Below are 27453 nucleotides of genomic sequence, written 5' to 3'. Positions count from 1 at the left end.
AAATATGAAGGTGGGAGCATCATGATATGGGGCAGCTTCTCTGCAAACTGTATTGGGGCATTATGTGTCAAGAAAGGAATTAAAGGAGAATTTAATCTCAGAAACTGAATCTGGGGAGAAGATGAATATTTCAATAAGACAGCGACCCCAAGTATAATACCTCAAGACTGGTTTGTAAAAATGCTGAAGGCGCATTCATGCCTTGAATCCCATCCAGAATTTATGGAGAATTTTGATATTGTGAGTCCATCAGAGGGATGAAGACGGTTTGCCAGGGGGAATGGGCCAAAAAAGAACCACAATGCACAAAAGCTAATTTTTTCTCACCATAGGCTGTAATTGGCTATAATTGACAACATAGGCTTTAAAACAAAGTACTCCCCCACCCCAACAGTTTCATTAAACATATCTTTTTATGCTAAGGAACTTTTAGTTCATATACACAGTACAAAGTCAAAAAATGTGCAAAGTCAATGTGGATGTGTGGGCTGGAAATATATTAAATAGCAAAAACAGAAGTGTATAAATACTTCCCCCTCACTGTATGTAATTTTTGGCAGCTGAACTTTGTATAATATAGTTTGTACTAATTACATTGTTTTTCTTGAATGTCATAAATGATACTTGAATTTAAATGAATCATTAAAATATTATTGTAGTGTATAACTCACCTCATTACCAGATCGTGTAGTGCTTACAGCACTGGCCAGCTCGTTGGTGCTCAGTCCTCCTTTCACTTCTAGGAAGGAAATGTCTGGACCCTCTTTAATGTACACATCAACCTGTCAGAGATGAAAATCCAAAATATAAGGCTACAGTTAGGATGGTAGCTTCATACTTGTTTTCTTGCATAACACTAATTTTGCTATTTGAAATAAAAATGAAATATGAAAATAAATCTATATTGTCCTGTCATCTGGTGAAGAAGATTCTCTATATGTAACAGTACGTGTGCTTTAGCAGCCATTTCTAGGTTTTTAATACTCTTTCCACTGCGTGACCCATATTACTTTGAAAAGTTAGTCAAACAAGTTAGGTTAATATTTAACAACTTATTTAGTTTGCTTGTAACTGCACCAGGACACAGTGCAGAGGAAAATAGTCAGCAAAAGTAGAATGTCACAAAAAAATTTAACACTTGTAAAGTTTTCTATTTCTAACTTTTCTAACTTTTCTGTTTCTAAATCTCACAGTTTTACACAATGAAAATGCTATTATTGGGCCTCATTCACCAAACGATCCTAAGAAGAAATTTCTTCTAAAAACCCACTTATGCAGTTTTCACAAATATCCTGACATTCACTAATGTTTTCTTATTTGGGATTTATTCTTAGGTAAGAACAGAATCTACACACACTCAAGAACACAAAGGTGAGAACAGTTCTGCGCTTTCATGAATCTGACAGACTTTTTCTTAGGACTTTTCTCAAGAAGACATTAAAAAAAACGTAGGAAGATATAGGTGGATGAGGCCTATTGATCATTCAGTCAAATCGGATCCAACATATCAACACGCCACATGGCAATAATATTTAAAAGTCAAAAAGAGATAATGTATGCAGCTCTTATATTGGCTATTTAGGTCGTTCTGTCTCAAAACATTGAGATTACACAACATGCAGGGTTAAGAGTCACTTGGTCAAAAGACACAAGCTGAAATTTCAATACCCATATTTGGACCAGCTTTTACTGCAGCCATTATACGATAAATTTACTCAGAAACAACCAAAACCTCGCAAAACAGAACTGTAATGTACCCAAAAACATGACAATTACCTTATTACTGAACTATTTAACAGACAGTGCTTTCAAAAAATATCAACAGTTGTGACATTCAGCCCAAAGAATATAACACAAACCACCTGTCATGACACTTGAGATGGACTCAATGGCCCCAGCCCAGCTAACTATTTTGCACTGGATTCATGAAACTTTTGTACGACATGGAAAGTGGAGATTTGAGCGTAAATGATGTATCAGCTGTGGCAGGTGAAATCAAGTGCCAGCCCACCAGCATCTCATTTACATATCAATTACATAAAACACTCGCTAATTCATGCTAATAAAACACTGTATATAGCAGCTCATGAGCCAATGGCTGTGCTCGTAAGCAGAGTAAGCGCACTGCTCCCCCTTCCAGCCAAACCTTAAGTTAAAATTATGGTAATTGGAAAGAATATAATGTGAAATAAACAACATTTCTTAGCTTTTTTAAGATGATAGAATGATGTGATTAATGTATTTGTCCATTTATATTCTTATTTTTAGTGTTGTAGATGATATTGATGATAGTTTTGGTTACTGGAAATCAGGCATTTTTTCAGGTTCGTAAACTATTATTCTCAAATTTGTATGCACTTCTACCAGACCAAAGTTGGACCGTACAGATACACCAAAGATGAAACTGATGAATAACAAAATTTGTGAGTAAAATTTGCTTCCACTCATTTTATGATCAGATTTGACGTTTGCATCTTTTTTTTTCAACAAAAAAAGGGTCACTGTCCATATAAAAGTACAGAAGTGCACACAAAGTTTTTCATAAGAGTTGCGCGAGTTTGTGCTGCCAGAACTTTGAAGTATATTATTTCATGTCAGCTCTCGGTGACTGTCAAAGAAACTGGTGCATTTCATCACTTAGCGTGGCCAAGACCTGCCTGCTATAACAGGAATGGTCATTTGCCTGTAGGCAAACCAACGACAGACCATTGTTTTAGTGTGATGCAGAGTGGTAGGCAATTTACAGTACCTTGAAGTCTGCTACAGGCTGCATTGGATGGGCATTGATGAGTAATTTATATTTGCCAAGGCGTCGAATTAGCAGCTCCTCATAGGTGAGTTCAAAGGTCACTTTACTGAAAGCAGCCACCGTCACTGAGGTTTTAAACTCCTCCAGGGTCCTTCCTACTGAGCTGGAACACAAGGACATAATGGTTGTCAGTTTTGATACCTATAATTACAAATTAATTATACTAACTGTTTGGTAAAAATTAAATTACCACCTGAGCTCTGAATAATTTGGGAGTTGATTCTGAGATCAGTGAAACCTCTCATGAATGATTTTCAAATGCAGTTGGGCGCAATGCTAGAATTAGCCGTGTTTGTCTGTATGATGGTACCTGACCATTCCAGCACTTTCTCCCCGAGATACTGCCTGGCTGTACTGCTGCTGAGCCTCTTCTTTCTGCTTCACAACTCCATCGTACGTCTTCCCCTCTATGGTCCTGAGAGACAGACAGTTTATAGACACTGTAATTGTAGGACATAACCTTAATTGTTAGATGATTTTAAATAAAACTGATGAATAAGAATAATGCTTAATCTGTTAAACATATTGACTCACATCCTGAATTTGCTGATGAAAGCATTCTTGGGTATCTTGACCTGGAAATGGACTTCTTTGGACTCGTTAAGTCGATTTGCCACACGGCTCGTGATGACTGTGATGGCATAGCGGCTGGTTACCGTGGAGTTTATGTGGAAGCTGTAGATGTCAATATCTCGCTCCTGCAGTGGGGAAAACAGTAAATGGTAAACAGTAACGATGATGTCTGTTGTCAACTACTATAACTGAAGTTCCTTGTTTTGTCTAACATACTTGGCCAATAAAGGCTGATTGTGATGTAGGCAAATAATATTACATTCTGTGCTCTGTGTACACCTAAATTAATCTTCCAGTAATGATCACTTGCACATCTATATTATTGATTATTGTTGTCCAGTTACTCAAAAAAACAATCACCAAAACACCACATGCAGACAATATCACATTCAGCCCTAATGGTTTAGAACTGCCAACCTCACCGTTTTTATGTTTTGACTATTTTTGTTCTAAAATACTACAATATTGAACAAAAACTGGAAATGATGGGTTTTCACAGAATTTCTGTGATTCTCAGTAACATAAAATTGGCCTGAGATAATGGTAATGTTTACAGCTTGGCTCAGGTCCCATTTCTTGCCTCACCCAGAAACATGGAGAAACAGTTCAAACAAATCTATCGGAGTGGACCTTCACCTCTGAGTTGGTCAGCTGTTTGGTTGACTTTGTATAAGTATATATTGGATAATTCCATTCCACTCCAAAATTTCATCTTATAATTACAGTATGTATAATAATGTAGGATTACAATAATGAATTAATTGATGTATGCAGTGTCAGCACAGATGGGGAAATTTGTTATTAATTTCAGTACATTTGTTGACAACCAACCAGAAGTTTTTTGTAATGCGTAAGAAACTGAAAGAGAGACTAGATAACCCAGAGGAAAATCCTATTGCTCTGATGTTGCTCTTTTGTAGCTCAAGACACTTTATTGTGATTCTTCTAAAATTCCTCAGGAGAAATAGGAGACATGAGATACTCCTCACCCAAATAAACATTGTACTAGTTATTCACGGCATCAAAACTAAGACGACTGTTTTTAATTCGGTAGCAAGTGTTATCTCTAAACTAGTATTAACACCTTGTGCTAAGTGAAATTAGTACAGTGGCGGCAGTTATGGTGCAAGCACTGATTTAACTAGCTGGCTAACATCTCAACACACCAAAAGACAGAACAGAACAGGTTTTCTAGCTAACTGATGATCCACTGACACAAGAAGACTAAATTTGGAGAGAGTGAACCTGTACTGCTGCCTGTGCTAATACTAGCATCTAGTACTAACTAGGACAGTAGAGTGGAGCTGGCTATGGTGCAATCTCTAGCTTTGGGTTCACTACACGACTTTTAAAGTCTGAAGAGATTATAAAAGACTGGGCGTCTCGCACTGTCCGACTGGTATTTGCAGATTTTTTTGGGCGACTGAAATATTGGGGACCACACACTAAATGATTACGGATCACACACTACTCAACTTTTAAGCTGTTGCCTAACTGAGCGGAGCTCACTGAACTCACACGAACTCACGTTCTCTCGCTACTGGAAGACGCAAATAAACAAACGTGCAGTGGCTGCTGCTGTTTTCTCTGCCGTTTACGCGGAAACAGTAAAGAAGCAGCAGGTAAACATGTTTAAGTGGATCACGGATTTAAAAATGTGATCAATTGGTATTTTTAGAGTTAATTGTACATAAACTCAATTGTGATTTACACTCAGCTCATTAAAAACCTTAGCTCCATACATAAGAGACATTTAGCCATTTTTCTTTGTTTACTAGCTTTATGTCCTTCTTTTGTGCTCTCGGTTTTCATTGGCTGTTGCAGGAATCTGTTCAGATTGAGTCGTTGACCAGTTTACACTACGTTACACTCAAAAGTCAAACGTTTGATAAACTCCAACTGGTCTGAAATGCGATGGGGAGGCTGTAAATCTGAGTCTGTGCCCCTCAAACACGACTCGATTCTCCAGCTGTCGTCTCCGACTGATCCAAAAATCTGCAGACTAGAGCCGAACAGCTCAGACTCGGCCAGACTGAGAATCAGGGTAAAAGTCGTGTAGTGTAACCCAACAGGGCATTCAACACTGTATGGTACTCAGGGCTTAATTTGCAGGCAGTGGAGAGGGGGGTGGGGACATCAGATGCACAGTTGAGTGTGAGTTTTCTCCATAACATTGGATCTCACAACTAACATGTTAACGAGGCTCTTAATCGACTGTTCTTTCATGTGCGGGTTTCCCGAAACTAAACATCAGCTTCTAGTGCTTAAGCAGCGTCACAGGCTTGTGATGACGGTATCATTGGCCCAACAGACCCAGGCCCAAATTTCACTAACAAATAAACCAAAACCACAAATAAAGTGAAGACAAAAATATGTGTCTAACTTCCAATTCGACTAGTGATCACAGCTATAAAGCATTTTCCAAAGGGTTTAGACAAAAGCTTGTCATAGATTGAAAGGAAGGGGAAAAAACTACATCACTGCCTTGTATTGGACTGGAAGCATGAACATAGTTTATTCAAAGCACAAAAGGAACCAAGCAAACCATTATAATGTTACATACAAACAGTTATCAAGCTCTAAACATGCCTCATCAAATCTGAGGACGTGTCAGAATATTAGAAAAAAAGTGAGCTTGTTGTTATTTATCGCTTCTTTATACACAGCGAGTTGTTTTATATTAATAGGTTTTGTGTATCTGAGTATTAGTTTTTTTTCCAGTCCATTTGTGAATTTGTCATGCCCATCCAAAATGTCAGTACTCACAGCACCGCTGCTCATAAGTCAGCGGTTTAGCTCAGCATTATTAAGGTCTTTTACGGGATGAACAATCACAGCAGTGCTGAGTCTTAAACAGCATCAGTGAATTGATTGTAGAAAATGGTGTGATTTTTCTTGGTAAATTTCTAGGGGTTGTTGTATGAATGTATTTAATATGTTAACAAGGTACCAAATTCACTGCAACAGGTTCTGGCTTATTCCAGCACAAACTAAAAACCTTGCTGGTACTGATTATTATAAATAAAATTAATTCATTTATTTTCTAGCTGGATCGTTCATATTTTAAAAAGCAGTCCAAAAGGAGTTTAACATTTAAAAGTGTGTTTTTGAGTGCAAGGGTCCTTAAAGGTTTTGAAAAAAAGGCATCAACCAAATATTTAAACATTTTGTTGTTTTTTTAAAACTTGTTTTCAAAACACTAATTGCAGTAAAGGAAAAAAACAAAGCACTGACCCCCTAACCTTCACAGACTCACTGACACATCCAGACATTCATTTCTTACTTACGTAACTACACAATAACTGTCATACTGCTGTGTTTTCCACATAATTAATGATAAGCTGTAGGACGTGGACGTTCAAAGCGGCTTAAGGGAACTGAAGGGTTTGTACTGTTGGCAGTTTGTGGCAGCTAAGAGGACTACACTTAACTAGGACTACACACTCTAATCACTCTAATCTTTATTTAATGAACACATGGACTTTAACTCTGCTTATTATTGCTGCTTGGGAAAGAATTCTTGGCATGTTTTCCAAACTCAGAGTACAGACACACACGCCAATATTAGCACTGCTGATCAGCTTGTAAGATAAATAAAATAGAAATCGTTTACAAAATTGTAGGAAAGTTTTATAGTGATATGTATGCAAACATGTTTTACTTGAAGTTATTCAACTACGTAGGAATCCTGTGGATTTTTGGAAATATCCATGCTCTGACGCTCATTACCGTAATGTTTAGTATATTCAGATTATTATTATTATATTGACTGACTGTTGTTGAAGGTCAACAGTCAGTCAGTGTTTTTATTTTAGCTTCTGCCACTATTCCAAAATACATCTGTGAATTTAATGTCTGTCAATCAATTTCATAAATGTAAATAACCAATACAATTATCTACTTTATATCTAGCTATTGTATTTGACATATTACTTATTCTGATTATACCTTCTTATCTGCTTATATTTTTAATTAACCTCTTCAACTCCTTGAGACCACCGGTGGTTCCAAAACACTCTTCGTCATATTTTTCATAACTTTCATATTTCATAAGCTACATTCAAAAGGTGGGGGTCATATAAGAGCTGTAACTGTCTTCTTTCCAGTCAAATAGATGGGTAACGTAATTTTAAACTCTTAGAAGAAGCTGAACTCTTTAAAGTTCAGCTACTGACTACTGAAAGTCGACCCATTTTTCCACAAATCTGGGCTATAAACTATAAACAGATGGCGTCTCTTCAGTGATCTGCTCTGTAAAAATTATTTTTATAAAAAAATACAAAGAGCGTCTAAGATCTTTGGCTTTCAGCAGTAAATTGTAAGCATATAGCAATATGCGTATGATCATAAAACACGTTCTGTTAATTTGTGGGGAACTTTTACCAATGAAATTAGTTTACATTTATTTCATGCAGTTACTGAATAATTTGCCTTACGATTTGGTCATGTAAATTCAGTTGGACAAACCAAAATATACCCTGAAGAATAAGAGGTTAATATAATCAAAGTATTTTCCCCCATAACGCTGTTATCAGATGAACTAGGACACTTTTGGCTCTCTTGTCTGTGAAATGTTGAGCTGCTGGCGAGCAATGAGGGGTAAAAGAAGAGGGGTGAGAACAATTCACACCTCTCCACAAACTCTGCTGTGCTGAGATAAAATGGACAACTGCAGCTTTCTTCATATCAAACAATCCTGCACCACTTACAATAAGAACTGCCATTTAAACACAATAAAAACACTTTGTTATTGAAGAAGAGGAAAAATAATGGCTACTGTGAAAAGGGGTTAAGACAATATGCATCCCATAGATCCTTAGTTTTGAGGTTGCGTAATGTCTGAAGATATCTTTCTTCTCTTTCTTCTCTTTTTTTTTGCTATTAGAGGTATTAAATGTAAAGATGTCCTGGCATATTTAAATGGATCATGTATCTGCTAAAAGAAGCTCAATAAACTTCAGATCTTTTGTTTTTGTGCTCTGGTTACTCCGCTGTTTTAGATGCACCGTAAATCGACATTATCCACAATCTGGAGTCGTGAGTAGCTGTTTTTGTCTAAACACTAGAACGCGATGTGAGCGCACAGCTATTCCCGAATGAAATGCCGCCAAATCCAAGTTTTTCTCGTGACCTGTTGAAAATGAAACTGTCACGCAAGCGTTCTGCTTTACCGGCCCAGTTGCTCTGACTGGGCCGCCATTAACAGAAACATTCAAAACCAAGCGAAAGGAGCTGCTGCTGCGCAGATGTTACAGCAGTGTGAATTAATATATTGTCGGCACTATAAAATTATTATTTCACAAAAATAGTCCACAAAAAGAATATAGATATACTTATCTTTTGGATGTACCATCATGCACACGTCAAAGGTTTTACAGCATATTAAAGTTACCACATCACAAGATTATAAGTACATTTTAAACACAATAAAATGGTCATTTAGCCAGCAAAAAATCTACACCAGTCCGTGTCACATTATGCACATACTACAAATAAAGTCATTTTACTGCAATATTAATTGGCAGTCTAGCATAGCTTAATTTGTTCAGCTGTATTGTCTTGCTGAAAACACAAAAATCGTGACCAGGGCTGCCCGAGTTGTGGCTCCGCAGTCTAAATTTGGCCGTGGGGACATTTAATCTGACCTCTCAAACACTTACCCCAACCTCACCTCCAACCCAAAGAGAAAACAAATGTTTTTTTTATATACTATAGATAACATGAAATTCATATTTCTCCTTTTAAAGTTGTATTTTTAAGTATTATAGTGTCAAATATATAGTTATTACTTTTAAAACATGCTTTTTAAAATGTATATATTGTTTTGCTTTTTTGGCCTGAAAACTGATGACCGGGAGTAGAAGATGGCAAACCGATAAAGTCAAACACGCTGAGAAGAATGTGCAAGAATTATGTAGTGTCAGAGCTTATCCATGCTTTTTCAACCAATCCAGTTTAAATAGACATTAATACATGCTACATTTGTGTTACGCTGTTGTGCGGTTCAAATAGTAATTTTTTCATGTATTGAGGTCTTAAAAATGTATTAAAAGGTATTGAATTTTTGTGTACTTCTGATCTACGTGTCGCATGATTCTTAGCTTATATGAATCAGATCTACATCATACATACTGGTTCCAAGCATCAAATTACTACTTGTTTCCTTGAACATTTAGAAAGATTTCTCTTATTAACAGCATATAAGTCTGTAGAGCACTGGCAGCACTAAGAATGTACAGAAATATACATGAAAGAGCCTTAACACCTAAGTCAGGGCAAATAAATGTGACGCATCTCAGAATATCTGATGTAAAACAAACAATTCAACCAAGATTTTAAGGAGATTTTTGTATTGCAATAAGCATAACCAGTAAAGCATCAGGAAAAACAGGTCTCAGTTCAGTCAAGAGCACATATGTCAGATGATTAGAAACACTTCCACTCTGTATGCAGGTTCATAAAGACCTAAACTGATTAAGCTTGACCTTTTACCTTACCTTCTTAGTTGGGGCAGCGGTAGCACAGACGAGTAAAAGCCCAAATAGAGTTACGCCAACCGAGGCACGATCCATGGTGACCCATGCAGGACTGAAAGCTGCACAAACACATGCAAGCTTTTAAACAAACCCTGCAGACTCTGCTATTGGTCACTACAGATAAACGAAAGACAACACCCTCCCAGTCATCAACCTCTTACGGTAACAGTCGAGTAAACAGGACTGATGAAAGTTCCTGACTAAATAACATGGTAACACTTCAGTGATGCCCTGGTGAAGCCGTATCAACCTAATAGCTGCTAATTAACTGGCTGCTCATTACTACTTTACAGAACATTAACTAGACTAAATTAAGCATTTTTCAGAGCACTTTTATTTGTGCACTGTACATCATTATCCTGTACATTTAGGTGCCTGTTGGGCCTTAACATGCTAATAGCCTGCAAACTAACTTATCAAGGATGTGGAGTGCTCCAAACTTTGGCTTTTAAGTTTGAGCTTTGGTGTTTTTAATGATGATATACATGGCTACCTCCAGATATTCTGATTACTGATATAATGCTAAAGTAGAATACAGTTCTTTACCTTGCAATGTTAAACACTGACCTACATACAGTGCTGTAGTGGTGTCTGGATAAGTGTGTTCTTAAGTCAGGCGTACACTGCGACTGTAATCACGTACGGACAAAGACTACAATTTATTTGATCACGCTGTACAAAATCTCTTAGCATGTTTGACATGATGCAATGTGGGATGCTCATACTGCCAATGAAACGTAGTCCCCTAAAGACAGCTCTGTCTGTGGACAATCAACAATAAAGCTGTCCCATTCAAAACACACTGTGCGTCCGAGTACTGAGCAAACACACAGAGAAACTGCACTGAAGCTAAAAGCAGGCAGTGATGTACATGGGTAGGTCTCTAAGGCCTGTTTCAAAGACAGTTTTTAAAAAATCACCAACACAGGAACATAAGTGCAAAACAATACAATATATACAGTGCAGACAATATAGTGCAACAAATACAAAAGACTTAAAATAAATACAAAAAGGAACACAGGCAGTACACAGTACTGAGAGTATGTGGAATTGTGCAGAGCAGTATGTAACATACTTTATACAACAGTTAGTTCCGGCCATGCAAGCTGATTGGTTGAGAAAGCGTTCTAACCGTGATGTTATTTCGCACTATAACACCATATCACTCTGCTGAGACGCTGTTGCTAAGCAACAACTTTGACAGCTGTAGGAGACGCTTAAGCCATTTGAACGCTTTTACTACTTTATTTTGCCACAAACAGAAAATGGACACTTTTAAGATCACATTTGACTGACAGACGATTTGGTCAGACTCTAAAGATGAGACGCCACTAAATTCCCAAACTGTCATCACCACTGAGCAGCTTTTCAGTCGGCAGCTGTGACAGAAGAAAACCTGAACAACCTGAAATCAGCCGGAAATGAACCCAACACCATTCGCCAAACTAAACGGGCTGTAAGATGCTTTACAGACTGGCTGGAACAAAACAACATTAATATTGATCTGGCAAAAAAGGACAACACTGAGCTAAACTTGATATTGCGGCAGTTTTATGTCTCAGTCTGATTTGGTCAGACCCTGAAGATCAGACTACACGTTCGGCGAATGGTATTGGGTTCATTTCTGGCCGATTCCAGGTTGTTTAGCTGTTCTTCTGTCACAGCTGCCGACTGAAAAGCTGCTCAGTGGTGATGACAGTTTGGGAATTTAGTGTAAGGAGCTGGAGAACGAACTGCCGGCTGTGCAGCGAGTGGGCGGAGTTCGTTACTCTGACGTAGCAACAAGCTGCTCGTTAAGGAACTATAATTTGGTGAAGGAACTGGAAACATTAAAACATATTAAACGCCGCGTTCACGGCCCAGTTTATTAATTTATTACTTTATTTATTCAACTGTTGTATTAAAGCAATAGAACACTCAAGGTTGTGTGTTTTTGCGACTAACGCTCCCTCTCCTGTTCTATTGTTTAAATGACATTTTAGCAGATAGCCTAGCATATAGGAGCATAGCAGTCGCTGAGGTAGCAACCAGAACAGCAGCAAAGTATTTGGTTGATACAGTAAATCTAGTAGCCAATTTTGTTAAGAAATAAAATGTTTTAAAACACAAGTAGTCAGATATGAATTATATTAAGTGAAGTATTTTGGTCTGAAATGCAATAGTCATGTTTAAATACAGTGTCACAAACATAATTTCAAGAAGTGAGGAGTGAGATGGAGTCATGATGTTATGTATATGTGTCTGTGTGGGTGTCCTCAATTCAGTTTGTGGGTGTTGGGGAATCTGATGGCTTGTGGAAAGAAACTGATTTGTTTGATTTGTGTTTGTGTGGTTTGTACAAGCAAAACTTTAATGTGTTACAGTTTTGTTAAAACATTACGTAATGAGTCCCTGAACAGTGATTTTCAGGATCTGAATGCAAGGACCTCAAACGGTTAATTGAGTGCTTGATTATCCCTGCATATCTCAACAACTCAAGTTTAGACTCTCTCAATATTTAGTTCATTAGTATGTGAAGCGTTGAAATTGTGATTTTTGATGGTTGTTTTTAAACGTGGTCATGCTAGTGCATTGTATCTGTGTCAGATATTGCCATACTTATTGTGTATCACTGTGTATCGTAAGTATAGTGATATATTGTTGCCATATTGATTTCACCCCATTTCATGTTTGAGTGTAGCAAAACAAAGTTTTTATTTAGTGTTGTATGTTAACTGTTTTGAGAATACAACTTCTGAAAGAACCACCCAGTTTGTTTAGGAAGGAAAATGTTTTTGATACATAAAAAATTTGACCAGAGATTCTCAGCCAAGTCATCTCAGCAAATTCATATTTATCCACTTTTGCACCTGCCATTCATTGAATTGTGTAACTGCCATCTTTTATTTATTACCTAATTCAACTGTAGTAGAGCTGAAATGAAATAAAAGTGTGGAGCGGCTGGATTGGTAAACAATTTTAATGTTTATTTTTGGAGTCATTCATTCCTATACATTTTATGAACATAATCATAAATTAATAAAATCACATATGCTGGTGTTTATCTCTAATTTATTGAGCAAATATTTGAATATTGTGTTGCAGCGGTCATCACCAAAAAGAGCACTCCAGTGTCCATTCAGCCGACTCAAACCGCTTCATTCTGTGGAGCAGTTTTTCATTTTTACCACTTGAAAACAGAGTTTGGATCCGTTCCTTAAATACTGCACCATTTTCAGAACTTTGGAAGACAGAGAGCTACAGCTACACCAGTATGAAATTAGAGAGCCTCCCTGGCAGGACAGACTCGTATGGTACAAGCCAGCATCCAAGAACAGGGGCTGAAGAGCGTCGATAGTCGGTGGCAGTGCTCCTACAACACAGAACACGTTTAGCTTACAAACAGCAGCAATAAATTCTACAGATTAACTATTACATCTTTGTTTATTGTATTTACCAGGTTGCTTTCACTTGTTCATGCCCGATTTTGATCACTGATCCTGGTAATTCTTCGTACTGAAGATTGGCTTTTCCTTCGTAGACCAGAGATAGATAGAGGTTACTAGTGTTGCTGAAGCAGTAATAAGTAGTAAAGTAGTAGTAAGTAGTAAAGCCACTTTCAAGCAGTCTTTCTGTACATCAGGCTTGCTGACTGCGAGACATAAAAACAGTGATGTCATCTGAAATCTCAGAGTGTGCAGTGGTCACTGTTCAGCAGTGATTTTTACAAAGGTTTTTCTCAAATCTACTGACATACCAACATTATTTTTGTTTAAAAATTATTAATATAGACTATATGCCATGGAAGGAACACCAAACACAAAAGACCAAAAAATAACTGTAAGGGGACGTAAGCTGAGAAATGAAAGAAAGGAGAATGTTAATTTCCAGACTGTAAACTACATTAGGCTACATTTCTGTATCCCAGCCTTATACCTCAAAAATTCTCAAATAAAATTGATTTTATACAGATTAATCGTATGGGTAGACACGTACGTGTTTACAGAAGATATTGTGAGTGGTGTGGCCTTCAATACTTCTAATTACTGCACATGTGATTTTCCACTGAACCATTCCTTTATCACTTTATAGAGTCATGATTGTTTTTGGGAAAGTCTTGTCATCATTTGACATCAACAACACTTCATAGGACTTTGTAGAATTTCATAGGTTTAAGAATCTATATTTTTTTATTATCATTTCATTCATGTGAAACTTACCAAAAATGCCTTGTATGTTGGCGTTTGGTTGCAGCTTAACATCAGGCCACAGAAAGAATTCACCATTTTTCTTATGACGCAGGAAGACAACACGTATGGTTCCCATGGTGATGTCCATTTCATTGTCTTTTAGAATCAAAGACACACTGTGAATGTGAATAAATGGTTAGCATGACCTGTTCCACCATGTGTGATGTACAGTGCAAAGCATGTTCCTGTTTCCAGTTCAACAGTTTGTACCTGTCTGTGTGACGCTCGGTGGGTTCCTGCTCCCACAAAAATGTCAGATCATTCAGACCATCATAGTAACGGATGTTCTTGGTGCTGAGCTTAAGGTGATAATTAGCTTTGAAATCAAAAACAGTTTCTTGAAAGCCATGCCCTAAGAGCTTGCCCTTCATAAAATAATCTGTGAAGAGGAACCAAACAGAACAGTAACGTTATTACAGACATCATTAAACCTGAATTCTAAATAACAGAAACTCAAAAAACAGTCTGAGTCAGCAGAGTGAAGGAACGTGTGTTACAAACTGCAGCACCTGAGGACGAATCTGTCAGCAAGCGGTAGTTAAGGGGTGCAGGTTGGTCATAACAGAGTGGCTTTTGCTGACCAGTGGAAGAGATCAAGAATCTCACTGAGAAAAGAGACAAGAAGAGGATAAGGATCTTTGCATTTTGTTAGGTAATTAAAACCATATGACTAACTTTGATAAGAACTGAAATCTACCATGAGTTCCAATATAAAAAGGATCTGCTAAACGTGGAGCTGATGGGAACAAAAAGAAAAGAACACAAATCAGTTAATTCAGCATTTGTGGATATAAGGAATCAAAAACATGTATTCACATTCTTGTGATAATACCAAGTTTGAGACAAACTACACACTGCGGCCATTTTTCATACAGTTGTTGTCACAATATTGAAGTAGGTTATAGTACAAAAAAGAAAAAATAACAAACCTGGCCGGGGAGGAGGAGGAGGAGGAACGAACAGCGTAGGTCCAGATGTCCCTGATGAGTCATGGTTTTCGGCTGTTGGGACAGGAGAACACATACTGAGTTTCTAGCCCTGCTGCTCATAGCTGATTTAAAGCGTTAGCTGTATAATGTTTAGTGAAACTGAAAAGTATTATTATTATAAATACTACTGTGAAGTATTTATAAAAGAAAGAAACAGAAATCTGTCTTCATTTGGGATAGTAAGAACAGTGGATAATAACAGGGTAACACACTATTAATGCTGTTTTTATAATTGATTTTTGTAGTATAATTATATATTTTATGGGTAATATTCAGTTCAATCTTCAGTTCAGAATATTCAGTTCTTACATCATAATATCTGAACAAACAAATAAATCGCAGTAATTTATCCATATTCCCAGATGGTAATACATGTACTACGTAGTACCTTTCTCACACCCAAGTTCAGCACCAGAAGAGTCTAGTGCCAGGAGGGAGTGATGGCAGGGGAGTAGGGGTGAAATTTAGGGAGGTGAAAGTTGGTTTTCTAGGCCTGGAAAAGTTATGGAAAATAATGCGTGTTGGAAAAGGCGCAGAATTTTTCTGGACCTTTCCTGCATGCATTTCATCATCTAATCACAAATGAAACACTGGCCTCTTTTCCACTCTAGAGTTGAACGGTTCTGAGTACAGAGAGTAGCCGTTCCAGTTTATTTGCACATGGAAAACGATCAGATCAGTTCAATAAATGCCAAGGGTTAAACAGTGCTGCTAACTAGGAGAGAGTAGCTGGTTAGCATTAGTTTATCTAGCGTGGTACCAGCTCTTCGCACTAAAGATCAGGTTAGATTCTAGCTAAGTGAAGCTAGTGAAGTTTAGGTGTGTATAACGATTTTCTGCAGGGGTGAGATGAAATCTTGTGGGAGCGGGCAGGGGCATATATTAATAGGTCCATTTTATTCTGTTTATTTTGGTTTTGTTGATATTCAAAACTCAGCTTCCAGTTACTTCAGATGGAGGCATCGCATTTGGCTGGTCCCGACAATAATTTTCAAGTCCACCTTACCTCGAAGCAGAGACAAGGCCGAGTCCAAATGATGTCGAGACAAGACTGCTAGTTTAGTCAAGACCGAATGATTTCTTTTCGGATTGTCATTTAACTACCTGTCTGACTCTGGTGTATATTATGAGAAAGTCTTCTTACCTCCATTTACTCTTTCCTTCTCTTTAGGCTTTTGGGCAACCTGCACGTCCTGTTCCTGGGGCTTGATAACCACCATAGAGGTCAGTGGGGTCACAAATGTGTATTTCAGAGAGAGATCTATGGCTTCTTTCCTGGCTGCCTCCTTCTCCTGCCCATTAAGTATCTTCCTGAAAGACAGAACAGGCAAAGCTCAAGGTACGTTTTACATCTCACAAACAAACATGCACAGAGTACAGAACAGTGCAGGTCTCTTCACTCAACTCTCACTTACTCCTTCATGAGAAGCTGTTTCACTGTAAGAAAGCCCCACAGTCTCCTGATATATGTGTCTTGTAGCAGAACACCAGTGCTTTTCTTAGTTGAGTGCTTGTAGGTCACTTTACTGCTTTTCTGCAAAGAACCAATAACAATAAATAGGTGAGGTACAGCCAGCACAGCCTTGGATTGACTCAGAGAAACAAATACCCACAATATCCCACATCCCACACATCACTGAACGCGAATGTATGAGTCAAGGAGTGTGTTTACATGCACGTAATAATCCGATAGCTGCAGAGAATCAGATTTTGTCAGTAATCCGATCAACCTGTGTACATGCACTTGAGTAATCAGATAATGGGGAAACCCTAGGTCTACATGAGTCAGAGAGTAATCAGATTTCTGTTTTACAACCAGCTAATAAAGTCAAAGAAGAAGATGCGTGGATCTTCATGCCGCAGATGTTTAAGTAACAAGCTAATAGACTATGTGGAGAGTGTTTTTTTTTCCCCTCCATTTGATTTTGAGCTAAAGAGAATGCAGCTTTTTTGGAGGACGGATGGTCCGCCCTCATTGTGGGCTTTTACATGTTTAATACAATTCATGCATTATATGCAGTGTCAAATTAATACATTATTTTCTTTAGTCTTTTCAATGTATTGTTTAATGCTTGTGGATATTGAATCAAGAGCTTTATCTCAAACTATATGCAATGCACTTTATTGTTACATCCCTACACACAGGCTAGATAAACTGCCTGTCTATCTAATTTGCTCTAAGACAGCAACCTGAATTAGTCAACAGCAGTCAGCTCAGTCTCAATATTTAATATACAGCACACTTAAGAAATGGAGATGGTCTTACTGAGGTTCCAGTGGTCTCTGTTTCTAAAGTGTTTGTGAGTTGTCCAGCTACCACGATCTCTGAGCCTTTGTAGTATTGGCTGAACCTGGTCTGGGTGAGATTCACTGCTCCAGTATAGTTCAGCTTGACGTTAGTTAACAGAGGAGTGGCCACTTCCTTATAGAAACCCTGCAAAATGCGACAACAGTGCTGAAACAATGACACTATTAGAAAACATTTAACTACAACCCCAATTCCAAAAAAGTTGGAACAATGTATGGAATGCCAATCAAAACAGAAAGCTGTGATTAGTAGATTCTGTCTGACCTTGTATTAAATTGAAAGAAGTACCTGTTGAACTAAATTATTTTTTGTTAATATATGCTTATTCTAAATTTTATGCCTGCAACACTTTCCAAATAAATTGGGACGGGAGCAGGATTACCATTTTGTTACATCACCTTTTCATTTAACAGCACTTAATAATTGTTTGGACACTGAAGACACTGAAAGCTGTGTCTGAAAAAACATTGTTCTGTATATAAGTCTACAGCTGTGCCAACATACAGGGCCTTTGTTGTTGTATGTTGAGCTTAATAAGACAGGTGTTCAATGGGAGACAGTTCTGGGCTGCAGACCATGACCATGTTGTAACACAGGCAGAATGTGGCTTGGGCATCATGTAGACATAAACATGGACATCTTTATTGACTGCAGTTTGTCAAAGTATTCCTGAACTCATGAGGTGGTATCGATCATAGAAACATGCCGGTTTTTAATGCAGTGCCATCTGGGAGATCGAAGGTCACAGACATTCATTTGTGGTTTTCTGCCTTTTCCTTTATGCACTGTAAAGGGTGAATGAACTCCTTGCATCCCCTGTCTGAAGAACATTATTTTTAAACTGGATTTTTGCTGATATATTTTTGGCAAAGTGGTGAGCCTCGACCCATCCTGACTCATAAAGGACTCAGCCTTTTCTGGATGCTCCTTTTGTATGCAACCATGATTGCATCACCGGTTTAGGATGTTTTTTGAACATTTCACAATGTTTCCAGTCTTAAATTACTCCCATCCCAACTTTTTTGGAATGTGTTGCCAACATCAATTTCAGAATGAGTGTATATTTGCAATAGGATTTTTTTGGAATTGGGTTTGTACAAATAAGTGGCACATTCTGTCTCACCTGTAGCTGTAAGTACGCATCTGAACCCTCATAGATCCTGCGAGCGAATCCATTATTTTCCAGAGCCATTTTCTCCAGGAAATCAAGCTTGACATCAAATCCAAAGCCAAGACAATAGAAAGGAAACTTTCCCCCAATGGCCTCTTTCACATTGGCCTGAATTCTTGTTGTGTCAGTCTCACCTGATGGGGAAGAAGTTTGTTTTCCTGAGTTAAAGGCATCAGAGTGAGAGAGCTGGACTTGGAGAACCAAATTACTCAAAATAATTTTATTAAATAATTGAATAATAAAATTTTTCAATTATAAGCATATTTCAGTTATAAGCAACTACACCCCACTATTTTCAGCGAACTCCACCACCAGCTCAACATTTAAAAATGCTCAAAAATGGGAGGTGCATGATGGGAGGGGCACTGCAGTGATGTTAGGGTTTGTAGGTGGGGCTGCGAAGGAAACTGGGTTGGCTGAGCTGCTGTGTTTTTAGAGCTAGCGTACGTTAGCTACCAGAAAATATGGAGAGAGACAGAATCAAACGGCACTTTTGCAGCTGAGAGTCTTACGAGGCTAAAGATTTTTCTCTACTATTCCCATCTTCGACGAGGGAAGCCGCTGACTCAAACCGCCGAAGAGTTCCCCGTCAAATTCACATTCTCCTTCATAAATCGAACTCTCAGGCGCTGCACTTACCGAACAGAAATCAGCAGCAAGCAACACTGGAACTACGGAAAGTGAAAAGGAAATTTCAGGAAAGGCTGTATGGACGAAGGGTTGACACCGTCAGTAACAATGGCAGCTTAACATTAACCTTTCCTGAACCGTTTCGCTTTCCATAGTTCCTGTGTTGCTTGCCACTAATAGCTGTTCAGTGAGTCGTGCCCGAGGGTTGGATTTGTGAATCGGATGCAACACCGGCAGCTTTATGGAGACTCCTTCAGATTACCTTATCATACCTTACCTTATCATACGTTTAACATTATTAATAAATGTGCTAATCATAACATCTTTATTTCGAACTAAGCTTAGATTAATTGAGTTTTTTACAGTTGGTACAGACAGCTGGCGTATCACAGCCTTGTGAGAAGGTGGTTTAGCTCAGCGTGTGAGTGTGGTTCTCTCTTCACTCTCGGCTCCTATGCTTTCATATTTGAGTGCGGCACGAGGAGGGCGTCGGCAGGAGGTGGTAACATTGGTTGACTTCGGTACAAAGACACGTCATCCACGCCTAGTGTGGAGTTGAACCACGGGGGCGCTGCAGAGGCGGAACTGACCATGATAAAAATGATATTTTTACAGTTTGGAAAAAGGAAGGCTGGTATATTTTATTATTACAGAGCAGAGCATTTCAGCTGCTAATGAATAAAAGGTTTTAGGGTGAAGTTACTCTTTAATATAAGTCAAACATTATGCAAATAAATAGAGGGGCATTTGTTCACCCCACTCCTCCAAACAGCATTTGGAAATTCTAACTGTTGGTATGAAATGTAAAATAAATGAAATGCAGCGCTGTGAAAAAAAGTTCTTGAAAAACACAATGATTCGTTTGGTTTCACTGAACATTCAAAAATAAAATTACACTTTGGTCATTTAGGTCACTGGTACTGGGAAAGCAGCAGTTGATTTGGTGTCATGACTGCTAGTGGTTATCCACCATTTCAGGCAGTGTGTGTGTGTGAGAGAGTGTGTTTGTGTGTGAATGTGTGTGTAGGTGTGGGATTTGCCTGTATTGGGCATTCCATCAGTCAGCAGGATGAGGATGGAGGCAGACCGATCTTGTGAGTGTTTGTTGAGCATCTCCACTCCCCTCAGCACTGCAGCGTTGATGTCTGTGTCTGATGAGGAGAGGACAGTGATTAAAATTTCAAATAACCAAAACCCTACATTGTCCTTTAACCATATTTCTGCTTTCTTCTGGACAGAGGTTTATGTAGGTTGACAGACCTGTCGTGTATTGCTAAGACCTAACACTTTCAAACAGCTGAAGTATGAACATGTGAAAATGCTAATAATAATAAAAAAATAATAATAGGGATTCCAAACACATGAACCATGTTCAAAAGACAGGAACCACAGTTTTTAATAACAAAACTGATTCCATTGCAGAAAAATGTATAAAATGATTCTTGGATCTGATTAGTGACACCAGGGGAATGTAAAGCAACTCTACATTTTCCAAGCATTTTTATTCACTGTTTTTTCTTGCACAGGAATCACATCTTCTCTGCAGTTTCCCTGCAGCTGTATGTTCTGGCTTCTTGCTTCTTCTTATTCTCCTATATACTTAGCCACAATTAAAATTAGTAATTTCTGATTCAAACATGTGAACTGTCTCACCTCCTTGATCTAGAATCTGTCTCACAAAGCTCCTTGCTGACTCCAGATTCGTCTTTGTGGCTTGAACAAGTTCAGGTTTCCAGACGTCTACTCGATTGTTAAAAGTGATCAGCCCAAAGTGGTCGTCCACAGCAAAATCATCTAAAATCTTCAGCAGTGCCCATCGGGTCTGGAATAAAAAGCTTCATCAGCATATCTGGGTGCTAAATGCAGTGTTTCTGCTCATGATCTTCATGTATTTGCATAACTTCAGCGCAAATTATTCTACAACTGGTTCTATCAGTGTTATGTCTGTGGTTGCTACAGTTACGGGAGCTAATGCAAAAAGATTTACCTGTATAATCTTTCTCCCACTCATGGAGCCACTTTGGTCAATTACAAACACCACATTTATTGGAATGCGCTTAATATCTGTAGGTGCAGAGAAGTGGACGAAAAAGCTGTCTGATGCCTGATGGGGGAAAGGAGACATAGACAACCATTCTGTTAACTACAGCTTTTCAGCAAGAACAAAGTTTGTACTTAAGTGAACTAAAAACTACTTTTAAAATTTCTAATAATTCATTTTTAAGTACTTTTTCCTAATGTGAAAAATAAATCTGTAGATTATATATAAAAGCTGTAAGCTTCCACTTCAGTTATGCCTGTCTGCCTGTATTGTTACATGCAGTACCTTGATTTCTCCAGCGGAGTTTGGTCTCTCGACATCGTAAGTTATGATCAGGTCCGTATTCAGTCCATTTTTTCCACAAATGTTGTCACAGCTTGTCTGTTGCTGACGGGTGGGGTAGAAGTCCACCCATGCCTGCAATTACAAATGAGTAGAGCTCCTCATAGTCCCAATCCCATTTCACCCCTCGCCTCTACCACTTAGCCCTTCATTTTGCATGTTTAGCTCTAGGTGTAGGGTGTTCCAATTTTTGTTGAGATAGAGGGGTAGGGCAACATGGCCCTCCAACGGGGGGATTTCAGAGACGCACTCGAGTGTTAAAGAAAAACTGGCAAGATGGTTGAACAAGTGAGCAAAGAAACCTACAAATATGGGAATTTTCTCTGTTAAAATTACGGTAACCACTGTTTTATCGTAGTTTAATGTCATGTCAATGTATTATGATTCTTTTCTTCATAACAAGCATGAAAAATCGCTAATTGTATGCTGATGTCTCGGTAGCTAGCTGGCTAAATTACCCGTTCCACCTTAAATATTCCAGTAGTTCTGATGCCTCAACAGCAGAATGTAACTGCTGCTTTATTTAAGGTGGAGGTGGAACAGGAAAATTCGAATAAGAAGCTGGCGAATATCTGACTTCAGCTTCATATCACTGAAGAATTAGGGGTGGGCGATAATAAATAATTGCCCCCCTCTTTGAAGTCATATGATGTCCTAAATGTAACTAAAGCCCAGCAGTGAGGAGCTGAACTTTACCCTCCTCTGCTGTCACTGCAGACTGGCAGGGTCGCCTACAGAGCAGCGCTGGTAGCTGTTAATGAAGTGATGCTCTTTTTATTTGAGGGTCCCATTTTATAGGGAAGATTTGAACCACCACCCCTGATAACTCTGTTCCAAGGGGCAAGGAGACACTCGAAAACAAGGAGTAGGGGTAAAAATAGTAAATGGGATTTGGCCTAAGAGCGTTTTGATCTCCTTGCCAAACCCTGCCCAGGTGTCACCCTCCTCTCACTGCCCCCATAAATGCTGCCAAAGTGTCACCCTCCACTCACTCCCCTCCTGAACTCTGCCCACTTTGTCTACCAGTTAATAGTGCTTTGACATCGCCTATTGTCCTCAGTCATCATACACATGTTGTACTACTAATACCAATTTTTTTTAACTGTGTGATCAGTTACAGTAGACTGAACTGCTCTTTACTAAATATTTAAAAGCATTTCTGCACTATTCATCTTAACGGGTGAACAGAGATCATCTAGGATCTAGGATGTTTTGAGGCATAATTTTTCTTGAGGAGTCATTTCTGTAATCTTGCACCAAAGTAAAATTGGAATTATTTTCATCTTTTGCCAGCAAGTGAAACAGGCGAAACCATTAAGAAAAGTAACAGAATTTGAATAGCCTAACTGACCTGTAAGTGATTTACCGACAGAATTTAACACTTATTTTTGTGTCTTTGTGTCTTTGTGAACCTCAAACTGAATTTGGTGGTCAATACAGCAGAACAAAAAGGACAATAAAGTTCTCACCACTTTGTCAGACTTTGTAGTGGTTAAACCGTAGCCAAACTCCAGGTCTGAAGCATCTGTTGCCTCCAGGAAGCAAATTTTTGAACTCTCGTAAATGGCCACATCAATCTAATGGAGAAATAGAAACAGGAGACAAGCGACCAAGAATGAAGATTTTTAATCTAAATAAGAGAATTTTAATCCAATTCTTAAATGGAGTGTGATACAGTAATGCAGCACAGAAGAACTGTCTATTCAGTCTGTCTTCTGCCTTTACCTTGAGGTCTGCTACAGGCTGCATTGGTTGGACGTTGATGAGTAGCTGATATTTGCCAAGGCGTCGAATTAGCAGCTCCTCATAGGTGAGTTCAAAGGTCACTTTACTGGAAGCGCCCACCATCACTGAGGTTTTAAACTCCTCCAGGGTCCTTCCTACTGAGCTGTGGCAAACAATGACAGGGCACATAAATACAGTTGGTAACTGAAATTTAGACTTCATCTCCTTCACTTGCTTCACTGTAAATCGAGTTGAGCCATTAATTTATCTGGTTTGTATGTTTGAAGACGGTACCTGGTTTTTTCGGCACTTTCTCCTCGAGACACTGCCTGACTGTACTGCTGCTGAGCCTCTTCTTTGTCCTGCACAACTCCATCATATGTCTTTCCATCTATGGTGCTGAGAAAGAGACGCTGTTTCAGACAGTACATATGAAGGTGTTTCTCTCTGTGTCAAGGATATAGATTTCCTATTCAGCACAGTCTTATAAAAAGGCTGTGCACCTTCAGTTATGATCAATCAGGGTCTGAATTCTCAGAGATTCTTGAAGTGCAGCATTAGCCCAGGAAGGCTTTGTGGACCTGGCAGACTGTTTATGTCTGGTGGTGTTACTTTCATACTCACATTCTGAATTTGCTGATGAAAGCATTCTTGGGTATCTTGACCTGGAAATGGACTTCTTTGGACTCACTCAGCCTGTTTTCCACACGACTCGTGATGACTGTGATGGCGTAGCGGCTATGTATTGTGGAGTTAATGTGGTAGCTGTAGATATCAACACCTTGTTTCTGTGGTGGAAAAAATAGCATTATTGATTAATTGTTCCATTATGATGATGTATATCATTTACCCTCACACTTTACATACAGAATATTCAGTAAATATATAGTTATCTTGAAAAATCATGTGCATTTCCTTGATCTCAAAACTGCCTATTTTATGAGAGTCACTCTGTGCTCTTTAGAGACATTTCCTTGTTAAAAGAACTGAAAAAGCTCCATAGTTAAAGCATCTTATTATTAAAGTCTGTGTAAAGTAAATTCAAAGTAATTGCTGAAAACATGTGAAAAGACTGGGAACTATGTAGTACTGAATTGTGGAGTTAGACTGTTAAACTGTTTTTCATTATTTTTGTTTCCAAAATTTTTTGGGTGGGCCTGAAATCATGGCTCAGTGACACACTGAAGCCACACTTAGCATGACCCCTCCTCTAACACAGTAATAGTATAAAAACTAGAGCCATACTTGGCACAACCTCCACTAACGCTACAGTGGTATAAATACTAGAGCAGGGGTCGCCAACCTGCGGCTCTTTTACTGCCCTGTTGCGGCTCCACAGCAGAATCAGATTAGTAGGTAAAAATAAAATAATCCTCCTTTACAGTAAAATAAAGCTCTGCTGATCGTTCAACACAGTTTAACAATAAATGGTCTTAAACTCTGGAGTTAACTGTCTTTAACTTTAAAATTGACTTTTGTCACTTGCATCATAATAGGTAAATCCAATCAATACCTCAATCAGTAACAAATTCCAGTTCAGCATTTCAGCTTCTGTAGAACTTTAACTGCTACCACTTTCAGATAGTTAGCCAGAATATTCTGACTGAGAAAGTTGTGCTTGTAGATCTTTCAGTAACAAAAACTGAGTGAGTCAAATCAGCCAAACGGAGTCCTTGTTTGACTCATGGTCATCTTTTCATTGACTACTGCTTTCGTCCTCGCCCTTTGGACTTGTTTTTTGATTGATTTTTTCAGATTTCACAATCAGGCTTCTCAGAGTCCACCACTCCCACCCCCCACCCCTCCTTTAACGTTTACTTGCTGGCATTTTTTTGGATTACCTGATGATTACATCCTCAATAATCTGAAATAAAAATCAACATGGCAGTATGTATTCTTCTTTTTTTGCATCATCAGTTGATGCTATTTAGATACATGAGCTTGGAAAACGAAAAGTGTAACAGTATTGTTGTTACAATATTATTGGTGTATTAAGTTCATTTAGACTACATAATGCCTTTGATGGTCTAATATGCGGTTTTAATAAGCTACAAGTGTTCGGCTCCAACATTACTCTGGCTGCTCTATGGTTGACCCTCTGTTAAATGTACATAGACATCTAACGTTTGTATGTCTGTGCTGTCAAATTGTTGAGTATGTCCAATTTCACCAACTACACATCACTGCTGTCGGAACAAAACCTCATATCTCCAAAATGACAACTTTACAGGAGAAAGAAAAAACATGCATTACTTTCAATGTAAGCCAAAGGAACCAGACCCACCCCCCCCGGGGCATTTTGGGTCATTTCTTTCATTCATCATGAAATTTACACACATTTTTAAATTATGTCAAAAACTGAAAAACGTGACAAAAAACTGAGATACGAGGTTTTGTTCTGACAGCAGTGATATGCTAGCTCTGTAATGAAGAACAGTTACCATACCGCCTGACTTCAAAGAAACTCAAAGTGTTCAAAGGAAAGATGCTAGGGCACTGTGGGACAGGTAGTGTCTGTAATGAGTTCATGGAGACATAATATTTCTTTCATATATAACATTAGCAGATGGCAAGTAGTGAAACACTTTAAAGCTACATCATACAGAATTGTGCCCTGTTTGCACAAACAGTTTATAAAGACCTAAACTGTTCAAACACGGCATCTGAACTCACCTTCTCAGTTGGGGCAGCAGTAGCCCAGATGAATAAGAGCCCAAACAGAGTTACTCCAACTGTAGTTCGATCCATGGTGACCCGTACAAGACTGAGACTGTAAAAACATGCGAGCTTTTAAACAAACCCTGCAAATCTGGGATTGGTCAGGGTTACCACAGACGAAAAGACAGTATCCTTAGTCATCAACCTCTTACAGCAACAGTCGTGTAGGCAAGACTCTGAGTAAAGTTCCTGATAAAATACGGTAAAACTTCAGCAAGTTTTAAACAAACCCTGCAGTCTCTGCTATTCTTCAGAGATAAGATACAGAAAACACCCTTTCAGTCATTAACCTCATCCAGTAACTGATGTTAACAAGAAGTGAAATAAATAAAAATTGTGTGCTGTGATTTAATTTTTGGTTGTTAAATTTGGCCAAAAATATTTTTAAAAGAATAAAATGGTGCCCCTGGCCAAATCACATATTTGAAAAGAAGTAAAAACAGTGTCTCCAACAAAATTATATATATATATATATATTTTTTTTTCTTCTGCAACTGTTAATGCAGTTACTTAATATTTAATTAACTTTACAAAACTCATCAAGCCTTAATTATCTTGTTTGAACTGGTTAGCAAGGTCAAGAATTGTCATCAGGAATTGTCAGCTGATGAATTCTAGACTGTACCAAATTCTTTGACTCTTCAAAACTTGTGCTAGCACTCAATTACCATGTGCTTCCTTAAGCCCTGTTTGCGATTTATTATTATTTCAACCTCAGATTCTTGGCCTTTACTCATTTTCTGTGAAACAGCATATAAAATAACCCATTTTCAGTGTCTTCACTCTGTTCACCCCCCACACATTTATATTACACATTTGGTGTTGGGCTGAACCCGCGGGGGGTTGTGCTGTGTCCTTCACTCTGTTCTCCTACATGGCCTGCTGTTAGTGTGTGTGTGTATATGTGTGTGTGTGAGGGTTGACAACATGGACAGACTGCTGACTGGCTACAGCTGCTAAAGGAGAACCCTACGCTGGACATGTGATATTTTAAACATCTGGTATTTTTACATGAATTGTTATGGCTGTATAGATTTAAAAAACAATAGACCACTGAGTAACAAACACATCAACACGACACAAGAGTTAAGCAGCTGGCTTAGGATCTGAAAATGAAGCTAACTGATATCTGTGAAGCAAGAGATGCTATAAGAAGACTTCAAAGAGCTTCCAGCTTGCATTTCCACTGCTTAAAAAGTCACTGAGAAATGGCATTTAAAGGGAACTATGGAAGACAAGCAGAGATCTTGAAAACCAAGAAAACTCTTCTATTCTGCCAGAAAGGCAAAGCAAAACCCACATATGATAGCAAAGGACCTGCAGGAAAGTTTAGCTGACACAGAAGTGGTGGTGCACCGTTTTACTGTGCAGTGTTGCTTGAA

General features: G+C 38.5%; 2 protein-coding genes across 7 annotated transcripts in view; both read right to left on the bottom strand.

Annotated features, from left to right (window-relative positions):
- LOC118799314 (inter-alpha-trypsin inhibitor heavy chain H3-like) overlaps positions 1 to 10020 on the bottom strand; it is a 47671-nt gene extending 37651 nt beyond the window's left edge. For all 6 annotated transcript variants that reach the window (XM_036559067.1, XM_036559068.1, XM_036559069.1 and 3 more), the window contains exons 1-5: positions 9880 to 10020; positions 3344 to 3507; positions 3120 to 3224; positions 2750 to 2912; positions 672 to 782 (exon numbers count right to left, since the gene is read on the bottom strand). In XM_036559067.1, coding sequence (XP_036414960.1) covers positions 672 to 782; positions 2750 to 2912; positions 3120 to 3224; positions 3344 to 3507; positions 9880 to 9954 — 618 coding nt within the window. In that variant the 5' untranslated portion in view covers positions 9955 to 10020. The remainder of the gene's footprint in view (positions 1 to 671; positions 783 to 2749; positions 2913 to 3119; positions 3225 to 3343; positions 3508 to 9879) is intronic.
- A 2932-nt stretch (positions 10021 to 12952) lies between these two features.
- On the bottom strand, positions 12953 to 26299 carry LOC118799321 (inter-alpha-trypsin inhibitor heavy chain H3-like). Its single transcript, XM_036559082.1, has 20 exons — positions 26027 to 26299; positions 23978 to 24141; positions 23648 to 23752; positions 23354 to 23516; positions 23098 to 23205; positions 21572 to 21703; positions 21233 to 21349; positions 20899 to 21067; positions 20286 to 20396; positions 18568 to 18749; positions 17403 to 17570; positions 16552 to 16670; positions 16281 to 16447; positions 15077 to 15148; positions 14845 to 14883; positions 14657 to 14752; positions 14358 to 14526; positions 14118 to 14263; positions 13355 to 13430; positions 12953 to 13270 (listed from the first exon to the last, which is right to left on the bottom strand). The coding sequence occupies exons 1-20, from the start codon at positions 26099 to 26101 to the stop codon at positions 13162 to 13164; spliced, it is 2487 nt and encodes an 828-aa protein (XP_036414975.1). The 5' UTR covers positions 26102 to 26299; the 3' UTR covers positions 12953 to 13161.
- Between the last annotated feature and the right edge of the window lie 1154 nt (positions 26300 to 27453).

This window comes from Colossoma macropomum, unplaced genomic scaffold, assembly GCF_904425465.1.
Source record: "Colossoma macropomum unplaced genomic scaffold, Colossoma_macropomum, whole genome shotgun sequence".
In the NCBI taxonomy this organism is placed as follows: Eukaryota; Metazoa; Chordata; class Actinopteri; order Characiformes; family Serrasalmidae; genus Colossoma; species Colossoma macropomum.
Note: the sequence above shows the minus strand (reverse complement) of the source record. Positions and strands in the feature narration are given on the sequence as shown.